The 20,125-nt window shown below is 40.2% G+C and overlaps 1 protein-coding gene across 2 annotated transcripts; it reads left to right on the forward strand.

The window, feature by feature from the left end:
* Positions 1-1,204: 1,204 nt before the first annotated feature.
* LOC121886854 lies at positions 1,205-19,910 on the forward strand. 2 transcript variants are annotated; one of them, XM_042397189.1, is made up of 15 exons: positions 1,205-1,382; positions 3,363-3,647; positions 4,372-4,447; positions 5,641-6,529; positions 7,637-7,771; positions 7,926-8,055; positions 8,166-8,294; positions 10,019-10,123; positions 14,664-14,827; positions 14,927-15,077; positions 15,863-16,447; positions 16,773-16,879; positions 16,964-17,084; positions 17,174-17,274; positions 18,862-19,910. In XM_042397189.1, the coding sequence occupies exons 2-15, from the start codon at positions 3,371-3,373 to the stop codon at positions 19,024-19,026; spliced, it is 3,135 nt and encodes a 1,044-aa protein (XP_042253123.1). In that variant the 5' UTR covers positions 1,205-1,382; positions 3,363-3,370; the 3' UTR covers positions 19,027-19,910. The 2 variants fall into 2 exon arrangements, with proteins under 2 accessions (XP_042253123.1, XP_042253124.1); XM_042397190.1 differs by lacking the exon at positions 1,205-1,382 and adding an exon at positions 1,624-1,659.
* Positions 19,911-20,125: the final 215 nt, after the last annotated feature.

Below are 20,125 nucleotides of genomic sequence, written 5' to 3' on the forward strand. Positions count from 1 at the left end.
TTCTGTGCATGTGACTACTGTTTTGAGACACCATGAAGTTACAATTATTACAATTTAAGTGTATTTAAGTACACTTTCTTGAAGTAGTGGTTGACCTGTATTTAGAGTGTATTCAAATACATTAAATCATAACTTTATTAAATATAACTTATACTTAACTGCTAACACACTGTACAATATCAGTATGTCAAAAATAACACATAAGTACCAAAACAATAGTACTGTTTTGAGTACAATCTAAGTATTTACTTATAAAATTGTAATAACACATTTGAATATGTTATTTGAGTAGAATTTTTTTTTCCCAATATGTATTAAAAGATTAAAAAGTACTTGGTTACTGTCTTAATTTAGCACTCAAGTATAATCAAATATATCTTGTCTTAATAAGACTATTAGTATTAGACTGTATGTGAATAATGTTACCAGAATTATAAAAAGAAATTAAAGATTACAAAAAATTACATGTGAAATTCATGTTTTCACATGCAAAATATAATTCACATGTGAAATATCCAAATACCAGCTGTGCCTGTGTGATATTACATGTGAAATTCATGTTTTCATGTTTTATATGTTACATTTCACAAATATCTGTAAATGTCACATGTGCCTGTATTATGTGAAATGTTTACATCTGAACTGATGTTTCACTTGTGATAAATTCTCATGTTTTATTTCAAAATGTATATAATTAATTCTATAATTAGAATATGTTGATAATACATCTGAACATGTAAATTATATTATATTTCAAGTATATCTAAAGTAAGTGTATTTATATACTCTTAATTATAACTTTAATTTAGCCCAGTGAGTGAATTTATTCATTAATGTAATCTAGAAACATGACACTTATTCTCTTGTTGATACTCTTGACACAGATTTATAATACTCACTCTTAGAGAGGTTTAATAGTTAAAACATTCAAACTTGCTCCTGCAAATTTAGTCACAAGCAAATCTGACTGATTATGTCAAACAACATTTATGCACTGGATGATTTGGATCTAAATTTGGTCCTTAAAGTAAAAACAAAATGTGAAACATTCAAGGAAGGAGAAGACAGACCTCCAAGTGTCACTGAGGGCACGTACAGTATCTGTGGAGATCGGGGCGTGTGGGTGGGCTGGGGTGACTGAGGTGTAAGAGCTCATAGCTCACACACATGGTCGACCAATCGACAGAGCTTGCGGGGGCAGGAAGCCGGTATACTTGGACGCGGATACACACATGACACAGGACGGACAGACAGTTAGAGAGACAGACAGTCAGGAAGGAGCAGAAACTTCTTTCTCCTCTTTTCTACAGGACCATTGCAGTGATTTCACCTGAACCTGAGACAGGAAAGGAAAGGATCGACTAACTGATTCTCCCTCTGAGGTAGTGTGTGCTCTGTTTGTGCACTATTTCACCAAAACTGGAACTTTAAACCACACTGTCAGTTTGACTTTGTTTTACTGGAGGTGTCCTCACTCTCAGCTCACAGAGTGGCTTTTTGGGAAGCGAGTAGCGTAGCTGACAGGAAGTGAACTGCCGGTGCACCATGGGAGGAGTGGATCTGTCATTGTTTGGGATGTGGGACCAGTGTTAAAGATGTAGATCTTTGCATGTCCTGGGAGACTGATTGAGCCTTAAATAGAGTGTCACCTCAGTACCAGTAAGTTCAAATTATCATATTAAAATAGTTAGTTTCCTTTGGGAATGTTCATAACTCATTGTAACTCTTTATTTAACCTGTTTTCAACACTGTCTTTCAAAACAGCCTTATGAAGGTTAATTATATAACAAAATTACAGAGTCGCAGGTAAAAACAGACACCTGTTGATTTCTACACGCGTTCACACATAAACTCCTTACATTATCAAACAGAAGTACTTCAGATACGCTATCTCCTCTGCTCACAGGCTCTGTGTGTGAGGATTTCAGGACAAGTGCTGTCTTTCTGTGTGGGAAGTGTCTGTGTTTTGATCCCTCAGTGTTCGCTGTCGACATGGCGAGCGCTGAGGAAGAGAGACTCTGACAGCTGGCCGGCCCAGTGGAAGGCATGCGGCTAGTTCTCAGCGTGCCAAATCTCTGCATGCTATTTATACTCACTTTGCCAGGCTCACTAGTGGTGTCTGTTCATTCACACCCGGCCACGGCAAATGCCACCACATTAAGATGCTTGCCAATTACCTATTTACTGTTTTACTATAGTTGAACTGACATGGGTGGTTTCTATTATGGGGTCAGTTTGATGCCTGAACGTTTCTAAAATGATCACACCTAGAATTTATTGTAACCACAGTTAAAATACTCTAGGGTTTAGAGCTGTCGCAGCTTCTTAAAGGCTGATTTTCAACCTTATCTCTAACTATCCGAATTAGGGATGTAATGTGAAAAATGCCTCTGTGTCTCTGGGGTGCAACCATGGATGTATTATCAGGATGTATTATAAGAGCCGCTGCACCGTTATGGTAGTTTGTTTAGGAACGGCTCCAAAGACTATATGTTTTTAATAGGTTTTGGACAACAATGGATGCCTACAGCACAGAGGAATAAGATATATCAGGTGTTAGATACACACACACAATACTTGTAAGTAGATCAGTTCATTGCTGGTTTGGCTCTGCACATGAGATTTGTTGACAATAAGAAAAATATAGAAAATTGCCAACCTTACCCTTGAAGGCAGGATGAGGCGAGTTTTACAGACCGATACCTCTAATGTAGTAGTTCCCGATTTCTCACTCGAGATCACAGGTTGCATATGTTTAAGAGTTTTACACAGTTCAACCAAACAGTCATGTTCCCTTCTCAGAGCCTGAACAGGTAAATCTATCCATTAATCCACAAAATGGCAAAAATAATCAACATAATTTTCTGTTGTGGAAGTATAGTTGTTACTTTTTTTTCTTTCTTAACTTGTTAATCATCTTTCGACACCTAAGATTTATCTTGTGACCCCATCAGGGGTCCCAACCCATAGGTTGAGGTGACTCAAACCACACTTGATCACACACCTTCTAAAATAATGACCAAAACAAACAATTTATCACCATAATGTATAATATATATAATATATAATATAATATAATTACTTGCCTTTTTCATCTCTCTTGGTGTTACAGATTGTTTTAAAGTAAGTGGCACCAAAATTAACTCTAATTAATGACTAAAATTATTGATGAAACAAATTCATGCCTATACATATTACTCTTGTCCTGCAATATTTTTGTTTGAAAAATTTTGGTCATGATTTCCACTTTCAGAGCTTGAAATAGGACATGACTGACCCAAAAACATCACCAGAAGTTATGTGGTAGTATGTCTGTACTGATGTGAATCCTTTTAGATCTGTGGGGGGTTTTTTTTCTTCAGCTCTCATAATGTCAATGCACAGCTACAGTGACAGAGAAATGGCCATTCCTCGGATGTTCAACTCCAACGCTCCGTTTGTCATCGTGACCGGGGGATCTGAGCTCTCGTTTGTTGGCAAGGAGGACGACAGCCAAGCGTGCGAGGAGGAAAAGGAGTCGCTGGTCCAAGCTATCACCCCCCATCTGAGTCGAGTGATGCAGCACGGCACTGCCAAGCATGTGGTCATAGCGGGGCAGGAAGTGTCTGAGGAGAACGCATGCGTCTCCATAGTGGCACAGGCTCAGAGTAAGACTGTGGGTCTATGTGGGTCATTGCTGGGGTTCTTCTACTCTAATAGTGGGCATAGAGGGTTAATTTCCCACTGAGATTATCTAAACTATACATGGCATGATGGATGTTTGACACTTTAAGAAAATCCTTTATCTCAAGTTTTCATAATGTTTGGATTTTCACCTTCTCTCCACTCAAGTCTGCAAACCTCTGCTGAAATCTGCCCAAAATCTGCTAAATTAAGTCAAAAGTTCATGCAAGTTAAAAATTTCAAAGAAGACTGTTTTCCGAGTTCATAAAAGAAGGAAAACACAGTTTTTATCAAACAGCGGCGATATGCTTTGTGAACACAGTAATGCACAATGTGTCATTAATTTAAATACGCTGACTGAACCTTTTAGAAAACAGCCAGTAATGAAAAACTTATCCACATTCCTTATTTTAACAATAATAAACCCTGCAGGATAAAAGACAAGGAATTGAATCATTGTGTTTCCTTCCTGCGGAGATACCAAAGATCATTAATATTCACAACTGAACAGTCTTACTTAAGAAAGAATTTGGGGAATAATTGTACCATTATGATAGCTGCTGATAGCCCAGATTTTTGTAAACCTACCAAGAAAATTCAAGCACCAAATACAACCTCCTGTCAGTAGCGTCAGGCTGTTGATTGATGAACTGACTCATATTTTTGAATTAAAACTCTGTTAATAAGATGTCGCTATCTCTGTCACAGGAGAAGACTTTCAGGAGTTCACCCCTTCCAACACAGAGTGCCCGTACTCGAGATCCCAGCTGCTTAAAAAGAACAGGTACTTCACAATATACACACTAAATACTATAGTACATACAACATGGCCATAAGTATGTGGACACCTTAACTTTACACCAATATGTGATTGTTGGATATGTCAGTCCAAGACCAATCTGCTGCTATAAAATCCACCACAAAAACTGATATTACTGTTTTACTGGCTGCCTGGATTATTAACAAATTTGACACGAGAGAAGAAATACCAGTTCCATATGTGTTTAGTTTAGGATTAGGCAGCAAAAGCACTTTGGTTAAGGTTAATAAAAGATTGTGGTTTCAGTTAGATGTTAATAAACACTTTTCGTGTGTGTGTGTGAGTCTTGTGCTTAAATTCACTGCAGACTTTTTCTGATGATGATATGATCTTTCCTCACCAGGATCTAAACCTAACAATACACGACAATAAAAAAGTTTGACAATGCTGTCGTTACTGTCAGCGGATATTGTACTACAAGGTCAGATGGGAAACAAATGCGTTGTCAGTGAACATTTAACCTTCTGTATGAGCATATTTGCAACTTGTCAGATATGTTTCTTTACAACATTCCCTCATTATGTTACTAGAAAACATAATCTGGACCATATTAGCTCTGTCAAAACCAATTTGCTGACTTTCCACCAGATGTTGGAACTGGGCTGCAGTGGATTTGCTCCCATTCAGCCACAAGAGCTTTAGTGAGGTCCAACACTGATGTTGGGAGATAAGGTCGGCTTGTAGTCGATGTTCCAGTTCATGTCAAAGGTGTTGGATAAGGGTTGAGATCAGGCCTCTGTGCAGACGAGCCAAGTTCTTCCACGCCAAACTGGGAAAACCATTTCTTTATGGAGCTGGTTTTGTGTACAGATGCGTTGTCACGTTGAAACAGGAAAGGGACAAACACAAACTGTTGGTATCACACTATTGTTTAAAATATCATTGTATGATGTAGCTTTAAGATTTTCCTTTATTAGAACTAAGAAGTCAAACCCACAGCAGCCTCAGACCCAAAGTACGTCCTGTGTAGGCCTTAAAAAATTCTGACTTTAGTGATTCCCTGTGGTAGTATCAAAAAAGGCACTTTTACTCGCACACACACACCTCACAATGGATCTGACACAGGGTTACAAGACATCGACTGCACATGTTTTCACAAAAAAACCTTATCCCATCAGAATAATTGGAAAACACATCATATATCATCTCATTTGCAGGCCTCTCAGCAAGGAAACTGCACTCACGAGTGACACAGAAGACGAGGACTTCGACGGCGCCACCAAACTCCCGCACTACCACCTGCAGAGGAAACAGCGCAGGAAAATTAAGACACGACAAAGCGAGGTGGAAGGGGAAGAACCTCCGATCATCAGGGGCCTGTGGGTGCAGGAGATTGATTGGTTGAGATCAGCAGACAGAGAGATGACATCATCTACTGAAATCATACCGCCGCCTCCTCAGTTTACTGACTCAGTCTCACACCCTCGCAGCCGTGCAGACCCGCACTCCTGTGTGTATGAAGGTCACAGCAGTGCAGATGTGTGTGACTGTGTCAGGGGATTAGAGGATGTGTCACTATCAGAGGACCAGCACAGATCAATAGACACAGAGGACACATCCAGCACTGATGACAGAGGAGACTCAGACTCTGACTGTGCCGAATCTATTTACACTCATGAAAGTGAGTCAGACTCTTCTTACTGCGGAGAGGATGACATACAAGTGCGAGACAGGTTTATAGTTGAAGCCAGCGTGTCAAATCTGACCTTTGACTTGATGGGAGTGTCCGGTTTTAACTCCTCATCCTCCCACGGTCAGTGGGACTCTGACTTCTCCAGTGGTTCCACAAGGGCTTCAGGGTGTGCACAAAGCCTGTTGGGAAATTCAGACTCCACATACACTCCCTTGCTCACTGTAAATACATCTCCGTGTGTGTTTAGTCTTGCTGACGTGAGCGATATTGACACAGTTTTGGACGGCCTGAGAGGAAGAGTGATGCGGATGCCAAAACTCTTTGTTTCACCTTTTTTCGAAGATTTGAAAAAACAGACTCTGAATGACTGGAAACAAAGTGTACCTGTCAATGAAGGACTCATATTTCATCATGTAAGACATTTACATTTAGCTTATCTTCACTCACAACTTTGCTGATACTAACATGCCAACATATGCCGTAAAACTATAATAAGTAAACACCAAACACTGCATTTAATAAGTTTCAGGCACACACTTCTAGCCCCAATCATTCATGTCACAACAGAGGTCAAAGAAGTCACATGTTTCTTTACTTAAAGGCGTACTCCAGCAATTCTGTGTTGCACTTCCTCAAAGTTGGGGGATTCACAAGAGACATATTAAAATAAGAATGGTCTAAATCGAAGCAGCAGAGGCAAAGATATCTTGATTTTTAGTCCTGTGTCAAGCTCCCAAAAGCCCATAATGCAACCAATCATTAGATTAAAGTAGTGGAGTAAAAGGTACAATAAATGTAGTGGAATAGAAGTAAAAAAAAAAGTTTCATAAAATAAAGGACTTTTTGGTCACTTATGGGGCAGCCAAACAAGCTGTAAACACAACCTTGTCTTATCAGTTATCTTATTAGTTGTTATGGTGAACATGTTAACTAACAGTTGCCTATTTGTTGGGCTAATGTTAGCTACTTTAGCTAAATTGTGCTAACACGGCACGTATCATAATCAAGTTACATTAAACTTAGTGAAATATTGTGACAACAGTCTGGCTCAGTGCGAATCCCAGAGCCGGGGAGAGCAGCAGGTGAGCCAGCCGTCAATCACAGCTGTCAATCAACACCCATACGGCAGACATCAAAGCTACTATTCAACTCTTATTAACAGAGCAATAATTTCCAAATTGAGCACCAGCACACTTATTAGATGATCTGAATTTAGAGATTGAGACCATAATGACTCTTGAAAAAAAATGAGTATTTGTAGAGAGACGTTGATACTTTTTGAATGGAAGTCTGTTGGAGCATCTAGTGGCTGTCGGTGGAATTGCACTTTAAGACACATTAGTATCTGCTTCAGCCTCAAGCAGTGGTAGCTGCCGTTCGGTTGCAGTGGGTATTTTTCCTTTGACAACTGACAGGAAACATTTGCCATGACCTTATGATTTTATGTTTTAGCTGCTCCATCTTTTCCTTCGGCCTGTTTTTCATTTATGCTTTCAATGTGTTTCTTTTGTATCCTTAAGCAACTCCAGCCTAATAGTTCTCAGTACAGGGAGGGAGAGGAATATCACATCCAAAACCACATCCAGAACGGCTCATACGGTGATGTATTCTGTGTTCGGGACAGAAGGACTGGATTCAAATGTGCGGCCAAGAGGGTAAGCCAAGAAAGAATGAGTCACTTAAAATCCAGATACGCACCACCCAAAGCTTTCTAAACAATATTCCCCTTATAGATCGAGATTAGAAATGATGATCAAGTTAAAAATTGCTGAAATGTTTTGTGAGCTCATCGATGTCCACTTATCTCAGATTCCACTGAGTCATTTTAGCAGAGAGGAGGTGAACACGTGGAGCACTCTGAACTCTCCTCATGTTGTGGAGCTCTTCGGGGCTGTGAGGGAGGGGCTGAACGTTATGCTCTTCATGGACTTGAAACCAGGTAAAGTCAACAATAACACAAATACTCTATTATAATGAGAATGTAACGAAATGTAAATGTGTAGTTCGAATAGTCTTATAATGTAACCGCACATGTCCGAACCACTTCAGCTTGTTTGGCCCAGCTCTTAAAAGAGATGAAAACCCTACCTGAGGATTTGGCCCTGCACTACCTTCATCAGACACTGGGGGCGCTGGAACACCTGCACCACAGAAAGGTCCTGCACCTGGATGTCAAAGGTAGGATCATGGTTTAGAACAGAAGATTAAATCTAAGCGTTTAATTCTAATACAAAACGGCATCTCTGGTGAGGCAAATAAAAGCAGTGGTGGGAACATTTACTCAAGTCCTGTACTTAAAGCTGCCCTAATCAATATTTTTATGTCAATAATGGATCAAATGAGTATTTGTAATGTGAAAGGATGGAGTAGTGAAGTAACCTCAGAGAATTATCAGCCAACTCTGCAGTTCCCCTCAGCTTTACGGAGCATTTTAGCATCTTTCAGCTCAATGTTTTGATTGTCTCTCACAGCTCTCATCAACCTAATTTCCAGCAGTAGCAGGAAGCTGTTCTCTGCAACAAAGCTCTGAAAAACCCCACTGTACACTACCTGCTCAGCAAGAAATGAGAGACAGACACAGTTAGCAAATAGCTGGTGAACATAGTGAAGCATTTAGCAGCTAAAGAGCCAAATATTTCTCCCAGAGGGCTGAAAGGAGCCACATTTTACTTCTACTCCACTACTTTATCAGGTGGCTCGAAACGTGACTCTAAATGAATGCTAATGTTGTTAATGTTGCTAACACATTCACCATATCAACTTTATAATGTGATAATTTAGCTTGTTGCGCTGCTCTCAAATGGCAAAAAAACAACAACATGTAATTAATGCAGCTTTAAGTTTTCAGGAACTTAACTTGAATATTTCCTTTTAATGCTGATTCATACTTCCTTTCCAATGAACTTATAGCTTATCTTCTTATGATGCATTTAACTCCCCAGTATATAAACTTGTTATGGTTATCTCCTCCTTGAGCAGCCACAATATTAAAATGCTGCTTACATGTTAATGTATCAATAATAATAATAATCCATTAATATTATATATAAATAGTGATATAACACTCTTCAAAGGGAAAGTATTCATAGTAAATATTTACTACTATGTGCTGATAATACCTCTGTACTTTTGAATGAACGACCTTTCATTGCAATGGAGTATTTTTTTTTATGTATTTTATATGGAATATTTTACAAACAAAAGGTCATTCACTGTGTTTTCTCTACATTTTAGAGCCGTCTTGTATTTTTATAGTGTATCATAGATTTTTTAAAAATGTACTCATATCTTATATATACTAATATATTCATATACTCATATGTTGTGTGATATATGTACATACAGGCTATGGACTCCAACTTTACCTTGTTTGGTTAGTTGTGAGACCCCACCGTGTCCCATCTCTCATTGTCGTGATAGTGAATTTGATATTATCAGCAATACTTACAGGGAGGGAGGGAGCCTAGTAAAGCCTCTAGCTACTGGTTGTCAGCAGACATTCGCAGTGATAGTCCATAATCCTAAACTGACACCTCACCCCTAAACCCTCAGTAATCCCCGCTGAGAGGATTGAGTAGGAAGGGGCTCGCTCAAATTAGGCCCCTCCATTGTCCTCTGAGCTCGCTGCGAGCAGGTTTCTTTCAGTCAACAACCATCAAATTAACCAGTCTCATCATATTAGATCTTCACAAAGAGGTGGAAAAAAAGTGTGTGCATGCTTTATTTTTGGAGATGTTACCTTGTGCAGCCTCAGGATGGCTGTTCAGGAGCTTTGGCCTCCTGTGTACCCATCACTCTGACAGCCTCTGACAGCCTCCTCATTTCTCAGTCAACTGTTTCATAATGAGCACCAAATGAAAACAAGCTGTCTCTCTAAATCCTGTGTGTTGATTTTATTCCAGTTGACAATGTGCTGCTGTCTGCAGACTGCAGAGACACATTCCTCTGTGACTTTGGTCTCTCAGAGACATTAGATGACAATGGATGGAGCACGAAGGCCTTCAGGGGTAAGTAAATTCTACAGAAGTCAGCAATAAATTGTGTCAAAAACTGAATTTTTGTATCACTGTGGTAAAACACAATAATTCACTTGATAGTTATTGGTCACATATTGGAATTATTTAATAAAGAAACACAAAAGAAGAGAAAGAGTCTTCTACCACAATAGTTCCACTCCTACTGAGAGAAATAAGCAGCTGACATCGGTTGGTTTTTGCCACCCGGATTTTCATATTATCTTGTTCTTCAGCAAATCCATGATAATAACGAAAGAGTTGAAGGTGAACACGCTGACAGAGCACAGGAAATGACTTCAGCATGTAGTCTTTAAGTCATTTTGACATCTTGAGTGTTGGTGGTACATTTTGCATTTATGTGTTTGACTGATGATCTTATCAAAACTAACTTACATTGACTCCAAAAACAAGATGAACTTAAAGAGAACCCCATTGATTAAGTATTGCACTTTCATAAAGACTCCCAAAAGCTTATTTTTAAAAAAAATAATGGCAAAAATTGATGCACCAGAGGCCAAGATAGCCTGACTTTTAAGCTAGATCTAAGCTTGACACAAGGGGATATAATACTGTATGTGATCAGGTTGTATCATGTTTTAATTATATTCCCCATGTAACAGGAAGTTTACCTTCTTTCATTCACTTTGTGATACAAGTCAAGTCAAATTTATTTATAGAGCACATTTAAAAACGTGTTCACCAAAGTGCATTACAGAGAAATCTAAATAGATAAGTAAATGTAGCAGACACAAGTAAAACAATTGTATCATCATATTGATATATATATTGGGAAGGATTAACATATATGGGTTGCTTTTTTTATGCTTTTCATTCTCTGTGATAGAGAGCAGGCATTGTGGTGAGCAGAAGGGTTTCTAGGAATGTTTTTGCTTGATGTGTGTTACTGAAAAGGAAAAGATAAATAATAAAATAATAGTGATACATTTCATTTGTAGCTCACTTTTCATTCATAGTGAAACCCAAAGTACTACAGAACACAACATAAAGAAAATAGTAATAAGAGTTCAGATGAAAAAGCCTCCCTGGATAAAAAGGTTTTTAGGCCTTTTTTAAAATAGACTAGGGTCTGTGCTGCCCTCAGATGGTTCAGGAAGGCTGTTCCACAAGTGTGGTGCAGCAGAGCAGAAGGCTCGATCCCCCATGGTGCAAAGCTTAGTACTGGAGGAGCAAGCAAGCTGTTGGCAGATCTGAAGGTGTGGGTGGAGGTTTGTGGTGTGAGCAGTTCCTGTAGGTAGGGAGGCACATGTCAAGTGATGGATTTGTATGTGAGTAGCAGGACTTTGAAGTCAATCCTGAAGGAGACAGGCAATGAAAACAGAATTGGTGGTTGTGTTTTCGCAGTCTCATCAGGATCCTGGCAGCGCTGTTATGAATGTACTGGAGCCTCTGGATGCTCCTGCCAGGGATCCCTGTGAAGAGCACGTTGCAATAGTCCAGTCTTGAGGAGATAATGACACGAACAAGTTTCTCTGCATCTGACAGGGTTAGAGAGGGGCAGAGTTTAGAAATATTTTTGAGATGGTAGAGAGAGGTTTTGCATAGATGTCTTATATGGTCATCAAAGGTCAGCTGAGGGTCAAACCTAACACCCAGATTAGTGACTAAGGAGGAAAGAGGGAGGTCCTGGCTGTTTAACTGGAGGAAATTTTTGCTCATCCAGGCCGTTATCTCCTCAAGACAGGTGCTGAGGCGTGACATGCCTGCAGAAGGGCTTGGGGCGGTTTTGATGGGTATCATCAGCGTAGCAATGAAAAGACATTCCAGTCTGCTGATGACACGTCCAAAGGGAGCATGTGGAGGGTAAACAGGGTGGGGCACCCTTGCAGAATACCACATGTGATAAGTAGCGATCTGGACCTGCATCCTCCCAATGAGACATACTCAGTCCTACTGGAAAGGTAGGACTGAAACCACTGAAGTCTGACAGTCCAATGGTGGTGTGGAGGTGGATAGGTTGCTGTGTTTAAGGTGGTCCTGACGGTAAGAAGCAACCACCTACTCTGACACTTTTGACAGGAAAGGGAGGTTGGAGATAGGTCTGTAGCTGGCAAGAACTTCTGGGTCCAGGGTGGGCTTCTTGAGGGGAGGTGGAGCACTACCAGTTTCAAGGGAGAGATTGACAGTTTGGGTGATCAGGAGACTGAGAATGGGGATGTATGATTTGAGCAGAGCTGTGGGAATGGGGTCCAGGGCACAAGTTCAGAGTTTCTTCTTTTTCATACATTCATTCAAACCTTTATTTATACAGTGTACGCCACTGAGACAAGCTCTGTTTTTCAAGGACGCACTGACAATTGCATTGTCAGTGCGTCAATTATAAAATATAAGAACTAATCGGCAAATATAAAAATCAAATATGGACAGATAAGCAATAAGCAACATAAGATATAAGAAACAATAAAAGAGATGTATAAAAACAGATAACATGAAACATATTTAGGCAATAAAAGCAATACATGCACATAAAAGTTAAAGCTCAATTAAAAGACGTGCATTCACACCGCCCTGTGTCAGCTAAAAGAGATTTAAAATGATTAAGCGGGATTAGCTCGTCTAATTTTGCTATTTTCTGCAAGTTGTTCCACTTGTGTGAAGAGTAATATTTAAAAGCCAGTTTCTCAGTCTCAGTGCTAGTGTGTTGATTTTCAATGACCAAATAGTCTCAGGACCTAGTGCAGTGTGAAATTGAAGTACAGTTAATAATCTTCCTGAGGATTTCCTTAATGTGGCTCTGCCTGGCACCAGTAAAATGGAGTAGAGACGACGAGCTCCTTGACAGAGGGTCGATGACAGGAGGAGGCAGAGAGGAAGAGCTGGACATCAGAGAGCGGATGTTGTTGACCTTAGATCTGAAAAAGAATATTTATGGTGGAAAAAAAGATGCTTTGGGTTGCCATGATTGTTATTAATGAGGTTGGAGAAGAAATGTGATCGAGCATCTTTAAGGGACTTTGTCCTTTGATGTTCACGGACGGCCAGTTTATGGACAGCGAGCTCAGAGCGTCTAAAGCGTTGTTCCAGGACACGTCCAGCTGTTTTTATTTTCTGCAGGTCATGAGTGAACCAGGGAGCAGAGCGTGGAATATTGACCTCATGTGTCATGACAGGGGCATGAAGATGAAAGACACTGAGGGCCACTAGGTCATCTACTGATGCAGAAGCTGGGCAGGTGATGTGCTGGAGGTCCGTAGTCATGATGGCTGGATTGATGCTTGTCCAGTTCTGAAAAAAAGCATTTGACGCTTAGGTTTAGTAGAGGGAGACAAGAATGTCAAATCCATTAATCTTGTGGTCGGACATACCCATATCATAGACTTGTAGGTTATTGATGGAGGTTGAGTTAGTGGTGACGAGGTCAAGTGTTTGCCCCCCTGGTGTGAGTAGGGTCATCAACATGCTGCTTTAGGCCAAGACACTCAATCAGTCTCAGGAACTCCACTGCAAAATGACCAGAAGGGTTGTCAACATGTATATTCATATCACCAACAATGACAATGTTGGTTGACATGTTGGAGCAGACTGAAGTGAGGAGGTCGTGTATCTCAGGGAGGAAAGGGAGGTTTACATTTTGGAGCAAGGCATTCCATAGAAAAAAGATCAGGCATTGGCAGGGGAGACAGTTTCAGTTCAGCCTGGTGTATGATTGCTAAACCACCACCACGGCCGGAGCTGCAGGCCTTTTTCCATGTAACTAGCCAGGAGGGCAGGCCTCATTAAGCACAGAGTAGTCTCCTGGTTTATGTCAGGTTTCGGTTAGGCACAAGAAATCAAGCTTCGTCTTGTCTTCTATCTCTGAACAATCTTTACCAGCATTAGAAACTTTTAGGACAAAACACAAGCAGCCAAGCTGACTAATCACGGTTCTTGTGGTCCCCGTGGGGTATCGTAGGTAGGCAAAAGGGAGAGATCACCTAACCGCCTTAAGTACGGCATAAGCCCTTAATGCAAAAGTATAAATCCAGCTTTAGTCCCTGATACAGGTCAAGCTCCAAAAATGCTGAATCCTACAATTCACACAATGCAACTCAATAGCATCTTTTATTACACCCTACTTTCCTTATAAACACCCACATCTTTGAAGCCAACAACATCTTTGGTTAGTAACTTAGACTTTATTTTTTTAATACAGTCAAGCCCAAACCAAGAAAACCCTGATGACATCTTCATGACATCATCAGAGTTATTTTTCCTGACTTGACAAATCTCCTCCAGAGCCACAGACATTATGCAGCTGTTTTAACAGGCTGAGTAGTCCTTCTAATGACAAGTAAACTGATTTTCATGTGTAAAATTGGTGGAATTCCCCTTTATACCTCAACTTTATACATTATGGACAATACAATAGTGCAAGCTAATGGTTAAAGCCACATTACAACAACGACAATAACAACAACAACAACAAAAAAGGCAATGTATAAACACAACAGAAGCATGATCAATGAGGGAGAATAAAAGGTAATAAAGAGATAAAAGAGAGAGATCATAATTAATTTACTGTTTGTCCATGTAGGAGCTGCCTTCCCCGGCACAGAGACCCACATGGCTCCTGAGGTGGCACGAGGGGACCAACTGTGTGCCAAGGCCGACGTGTGGAGCAGCTGTTGTATGCTACTGCACATGCTCAACGGATGCCACCCATGGATACGTTACTATTCCCATCCACTGTGTCTCCAGGTCAGAGTCTCTTCTTTTATCGTTACTGGTAAAAATCAGATATTTTCACCCTGAATTGGAAAAAAGATTGATTCACATTTCTTGTCATCTGTGTGTCAGATTGTCAACGAGCCTCCACCGCTGTGGGAGGTGCCGTCCAACTGTAACAATTTCACAGCCAAAGTGTTCAGGGCCGGACTCCAGAAGGACCCCGACAGACGAGCATCGGCAAAGGAGCTCAGGAAGAAAACCACCAAGGCCCTCAGAGCAGGTCGAAGCACTTAACAATAAAGAATCATCTTAGAATATAATTATTTGTCAACTAAAAACCTGTAAAATCTAACCAAAATTAATTTGCATTTTTTATCTGCCACAGCACACATATCAGTCACTTGTCTTGTGTTCTGAAATCTGAAACCAAAAGGGAGAAATTTATATTGGCGCCCCCTAATTTTTCCATTGATTTGACAGAATACAATTCTGTGTAGCTGGAGTCCTTATTTTGATACAGTCAATCAAATCTCGCATAAAGTGATAACACGTCCTTCTATCTAGACTGTCTGGTCAGAGCAGACAGTCGCACTGAGCCTGATAGCATCCTGTTATACAAGATCCACAGACTCTAAACAACCCACATTAGCTTTCCTGCTAAAGTCTCCTTCTTATCTAACTTACAATCACGAACACACACGTCTTGTCCTGCAGCTTAGCTTGTTGAATGAGCCACAAACAAACAAACATTCACTGGGGAAAAGTGCACCGTACTCTGGTCCAGTTAGATGCTGGTTTGCTAACAACACACTGTCTGCCCATGACATGTAGCTACAGCACAAGTTTGTCTAACTCAAACACCCTGCTGAGACAAAAAGGAGCATTTCTGTTTCCCCAAAACTTATTTTCTTCCTTTTAATAATACAAAACCATTAACAATACATTTACAACCACATTGGCATCATTTTTGACCACAAAAACTGGTAGCTAAATGTGATTTCAGTTGGACTTTAATCTCAAGTGACACTGAAAATGAATGTTTTGCTCCATTTTTTTGCTGCACAGTTGGAGGTCTGAGTCCCTGGTCCGTCGAAACCGCCTGTGAGAAACTGTATCACAGCAAGACTGAAGACACCCCCCGTTCTTTGTCACCAGGGATCCCCGTCACCCCGAATAAACCACCCGCTCCCGTCTCAGCTCCCACGATGTACTGGGTGAGCCCCTGGAGAACCACGGCGGTGGACGAGGACAGCGATGACCTGGAGGACGGTGACTCAGACCAAGAAGTGGAGACGGATTCGCTGAGTAGAGAGTGGGAATCCCAGCCAAAATCACTGCGGGATGATTACATCGCAGATGAAAATGACTGGGACACTGGGTCGGATTCGGAAGTGGACATCTATATGGGAGAGGAGGAATATATTCAGGAGAAGTGGCTGAAAAATGACAGGGACTATGAGGGGGATTGGGAAGAGGAGGAAGATGATGAAGAGGAGGAGGAGGAGGAGAAGGAGGAGAAGGAGTGGGACTCTTCCGTGTCTACAGAGTACCTCCGTGCTCTGCGAGGCCTTTTCCCTTTGCTGCAAAAAGCCCGACAGACAAATAACAGTTCGGGGGGATCAGAACCGGAGCTGGAATACATCAGAGACGGTGAGTCAGTAAAGCTCTGCGTCATGAGGACAGCTCGGCGTGGGTAAAACACTCCTGTTTACCAGTTTGTTGTCCAGAATCATTTCATTTCATCTGCTGCAAACAAATGTCATCAGGATACTGCATCTCACAAACTGATAAGGTGGCTGTAATGAAGAATAGCTGATTTCATTACCGTGAAAATCATATTTATTGTGATAAATGTGATGAAAGTAAACATGACTTGTAGTAAATGCACTAAAACATGAAGGAAAAACACTGATATAGTCATTTGAATGGGAAGGGAAACATAACTCAAAATGCTAACTGTTAACATTGTCTTTAGGTGTAGCTCTTGGCACCACAATCCAGGCCCCCTCCCCTGAACCTCGAGACGACCCTCCGTCCTGTTTCAGCTCTTCGGACTCATCGCAGATCGATGACTCAGACAAGGTGTGCATCTAAAGATGAAACTTCTCTTACGTAAAATTAAAACTGTGCAAAACTAATGTTTCTTTCCCATTTTTTTTTTTGAAGGAGTCCGATCGTTCGTCTGATGACCTCAGCTCTGGAGTCTTTTCCTCCTGCAACAGTCACACAGATGGACACTTGGAGTGGTTGGCCTCAGCCAATCAGCCCTCCTCATACTGCTTTGAAGGTAAAACGGCAGGAATCTATCTATCGCTAAGTTATAAGGTTGACTTGCTGTTGGCATCATTTTTTTTTTTACTGCTCTGACACTTGCAGGTGTTGACATCTGGATAGAGAACGTCCAGGGCGAGTGTCTGAGGATTCGGGAACGCCGGCAGGTCAAAGTTGGACATGTTGCGATAGGAATTAGTGATCAGGTAAGAGACAGTTAACTGATGTCACAATTGCTTGTTTGAATGTTTGAGATGTGTTTTCAGGCATCCCAAGCACAGTTTATTCAAGGATATTGTTCAGTCGAGGTATTAAGCCACCCAGACTCTGATGTATCTTGTCTCATGATTAATTTAGTTAGTAGATGAAACAATAGGCTCAGCGACACGGGGCCTCTGCTCCTCTTACATTTTTAAAACGATATTAGCAGCGGTAGACTTTTCGTTTCAAGCGAGGTAGCCCACCTCTGCTATAAAACACTGTGGGAGACTCTGCCGCTGTAGGACAGTCAAATGATAATTTCTGACCATGTTTTTGTCTCAGTCTGGACTGTGGTGGCTTCAAATGCAGAATGTGGAGTTTATCCATAAAGAGCACTGATGTCACTTCCTGTCTAGTAACCCATCACACACACAATCTCTCATCAAGAGTTTTTTTCATAGGTCTACAACAGCATTTACTGTTAGAATTTGAAACTACAATTAACTTGTTGGCATTTTTAGCTCTAGTTTCTGTTGTCTAAAAAACATCTACGCTGTTCAGCTCTACCTGTCTCGTAGCTCGCCACTCGACTGGCCTCAGTCTGTCGAGCAGGTGACATTTAAGCCTCCACTGTCTTGGGCTTGTGGGAAATGGTGTTCGTTAAAGGCAAAAAACCCAGAAATATTCCAGTAAATACACAATAAACTGTGAGGGAATTACTGACTATTGAGTAAGGTTATGGGCTGAATTTTAGTACTTTGCGTAGTGCAGCAACGATTACTCGATCAATAAATCAAAAGAATATGAATTGGCAACTATTTTGATAATCAATTAATTGTTTAAGTCATTTTCAAACAAAAATGCCAAAACTTTGCTGGTTGTAGATTCTGAAATATGAGGATTTGCTGCTTGTTTTTATCTTAGATGTTTTTGTTTTTGGACTGGATAAAACAAGCAATTTAAATTTAAAAAATAATCATCAGATTAATCAATAATGAAAATAACCTTTAGTTGCAGCCATAAATTTGTGTTACAGATGTCAGTGTGATTTTGATTGAGGTTTTACTTGGAGGTTTTGTGGAACAAAACCCAGAAGGTCCGTCTTCGTTTTGGCTCTCTTTACCGTACAATAAGTTGATTTTGTAGAGTTTGTTCTTCACAGCTGGATCTTTGTATTGATCCCACAGCTTGTTAAAGGGATGTTAATATTGCACCATTCTAGCATTCAACAGTATGTGTCTGACTAACATGTAAAGCTGGGCATTGATTGAAACTTTTCAGTATTATTGTCGATACAACACCTGAGTTCTGATACTGATGAGTTTGAAAAATATGAACATAATTCTCTACAAAACTCAAAAAAACAAACTTCTTGAATGTTAAATGTTGTGCTTTGCCTAAATAAAATAGTCTAAAATTGGAAATAGTTTAATTTAAATCAGGATCATGATTAAATAATAAGTAAATAAGATAAGACTCCAGATGTTCGATGCCAACGTTCGACACATTTTGATTGGAACCAAAAGAAATATTTAGGTTTGATACTCAGCCCTGATACATCATCCACATGAATCATCCCATCTGTCATTCAGATCTCAGGGAAAGCCTTTACTTTGGAGACCCTGGACAGGAAGACGGTGCCCTTTGAACAAGAGATCAAAGAGTCTTGTCTGTGGCTCCGCTGTGTTCCTGCTCCGGACAGATGTCAGCGCTGGAGGTGGAGGGTCAGAGAGGGCAAGCTGGAACTACGAGAATGAGACATTTTTGTTGTTTTTCTTTTGTTGTTGTTGTTGCTTGCACATGATTATTTACTGTTTGTTCTTAAGCCATGTGGTCAAAAAAAAATGCATTTACATATAGATAATGTGTTGTCGATTCATTTTCCTGCGTGAAAGTTGGATAGCGAGTGTTGATGGTGAGAATTTGAGATTAGTAAATTTTCTCATAAAATATTACAAGATGTGATTTTAAAGATAGTTTTCTATTTGTAAAGATGATTTCCTCAGTTTATATTAAACCAAAGAACTTAGTATATTACAGTATGTTTTTGTTCCCTCTATGCTCTGGAAACTAGAGATAGTCACGTTACTTGGTACCTTTTAAGGTTTAGAAGCTGCTTGAAACAATGAACAATTGTCACAATATGAATACTTGAATTTTTCTGACATTTTATATCTTAATAAACAATGACCTCTAAAACAAATAGGCCTCAATTTATTGTCTCCTTCAGCTTGTTCCACACAGGAGAAGAATGGTTGGTTACAAGAGCAGTAAAGATGCATTCAGGACTGACCGAGCTGATGAAAAAGCCTCTTATTCTACGACAGACCATGACTAGACCTATAGCATGATAATAAAGAAACCTTGCCTTGTGCTCACAAAGAAAGTACATGTGACTAGATCACGTGTGAAACATGTGATCAAATCACATGATTCAAGCACACATAGTTTTTCAGGCATTTCATATAAATTCACAGCCTATTAAGCACATGTGGGTTTCACAAATGAAACGCTTCCGTTGATGATTCTGCACGGTGATGTTTGAGGAAGGTGGAGTTAATAGGGTCACTTGAAAGACTCCTTTGGTAAATATTTAAACACAGCCTGACACTATATAGAAAGCCTGAGGTCGCCAGTGGCTTGAAACCTGCTCGGTTTAGAAACTGTCTTGTTTCTAGCAAACAATAAGAGATAAAAGACTCTGGATGTAATTTACCAGCATCCATCATTGTAGTTGTGCTGTCATTTGTAGGAGTGTTGTCTTAAAACATCAGTCAGGAGCCCAAATGAACACTGAAACATGTTTTTGCTGTAATCATTCCTCCTGTTCATACTGACCATTAGAAGATCCCTTCA

Source organism: Thunnus maccoyii, chromosome 20 (assembly GCF_910596095.1).
Source record: "Thunnus maccoyii chromosome 20, fThuMac1.1, whole genome shotgun sequence".
Lineage (NCBI taxonomy): Eukaryota > Metazoa > Chordata > Actinopteri > Scombriformes > Scombridae > Thunnus > Thunnus maccoyii.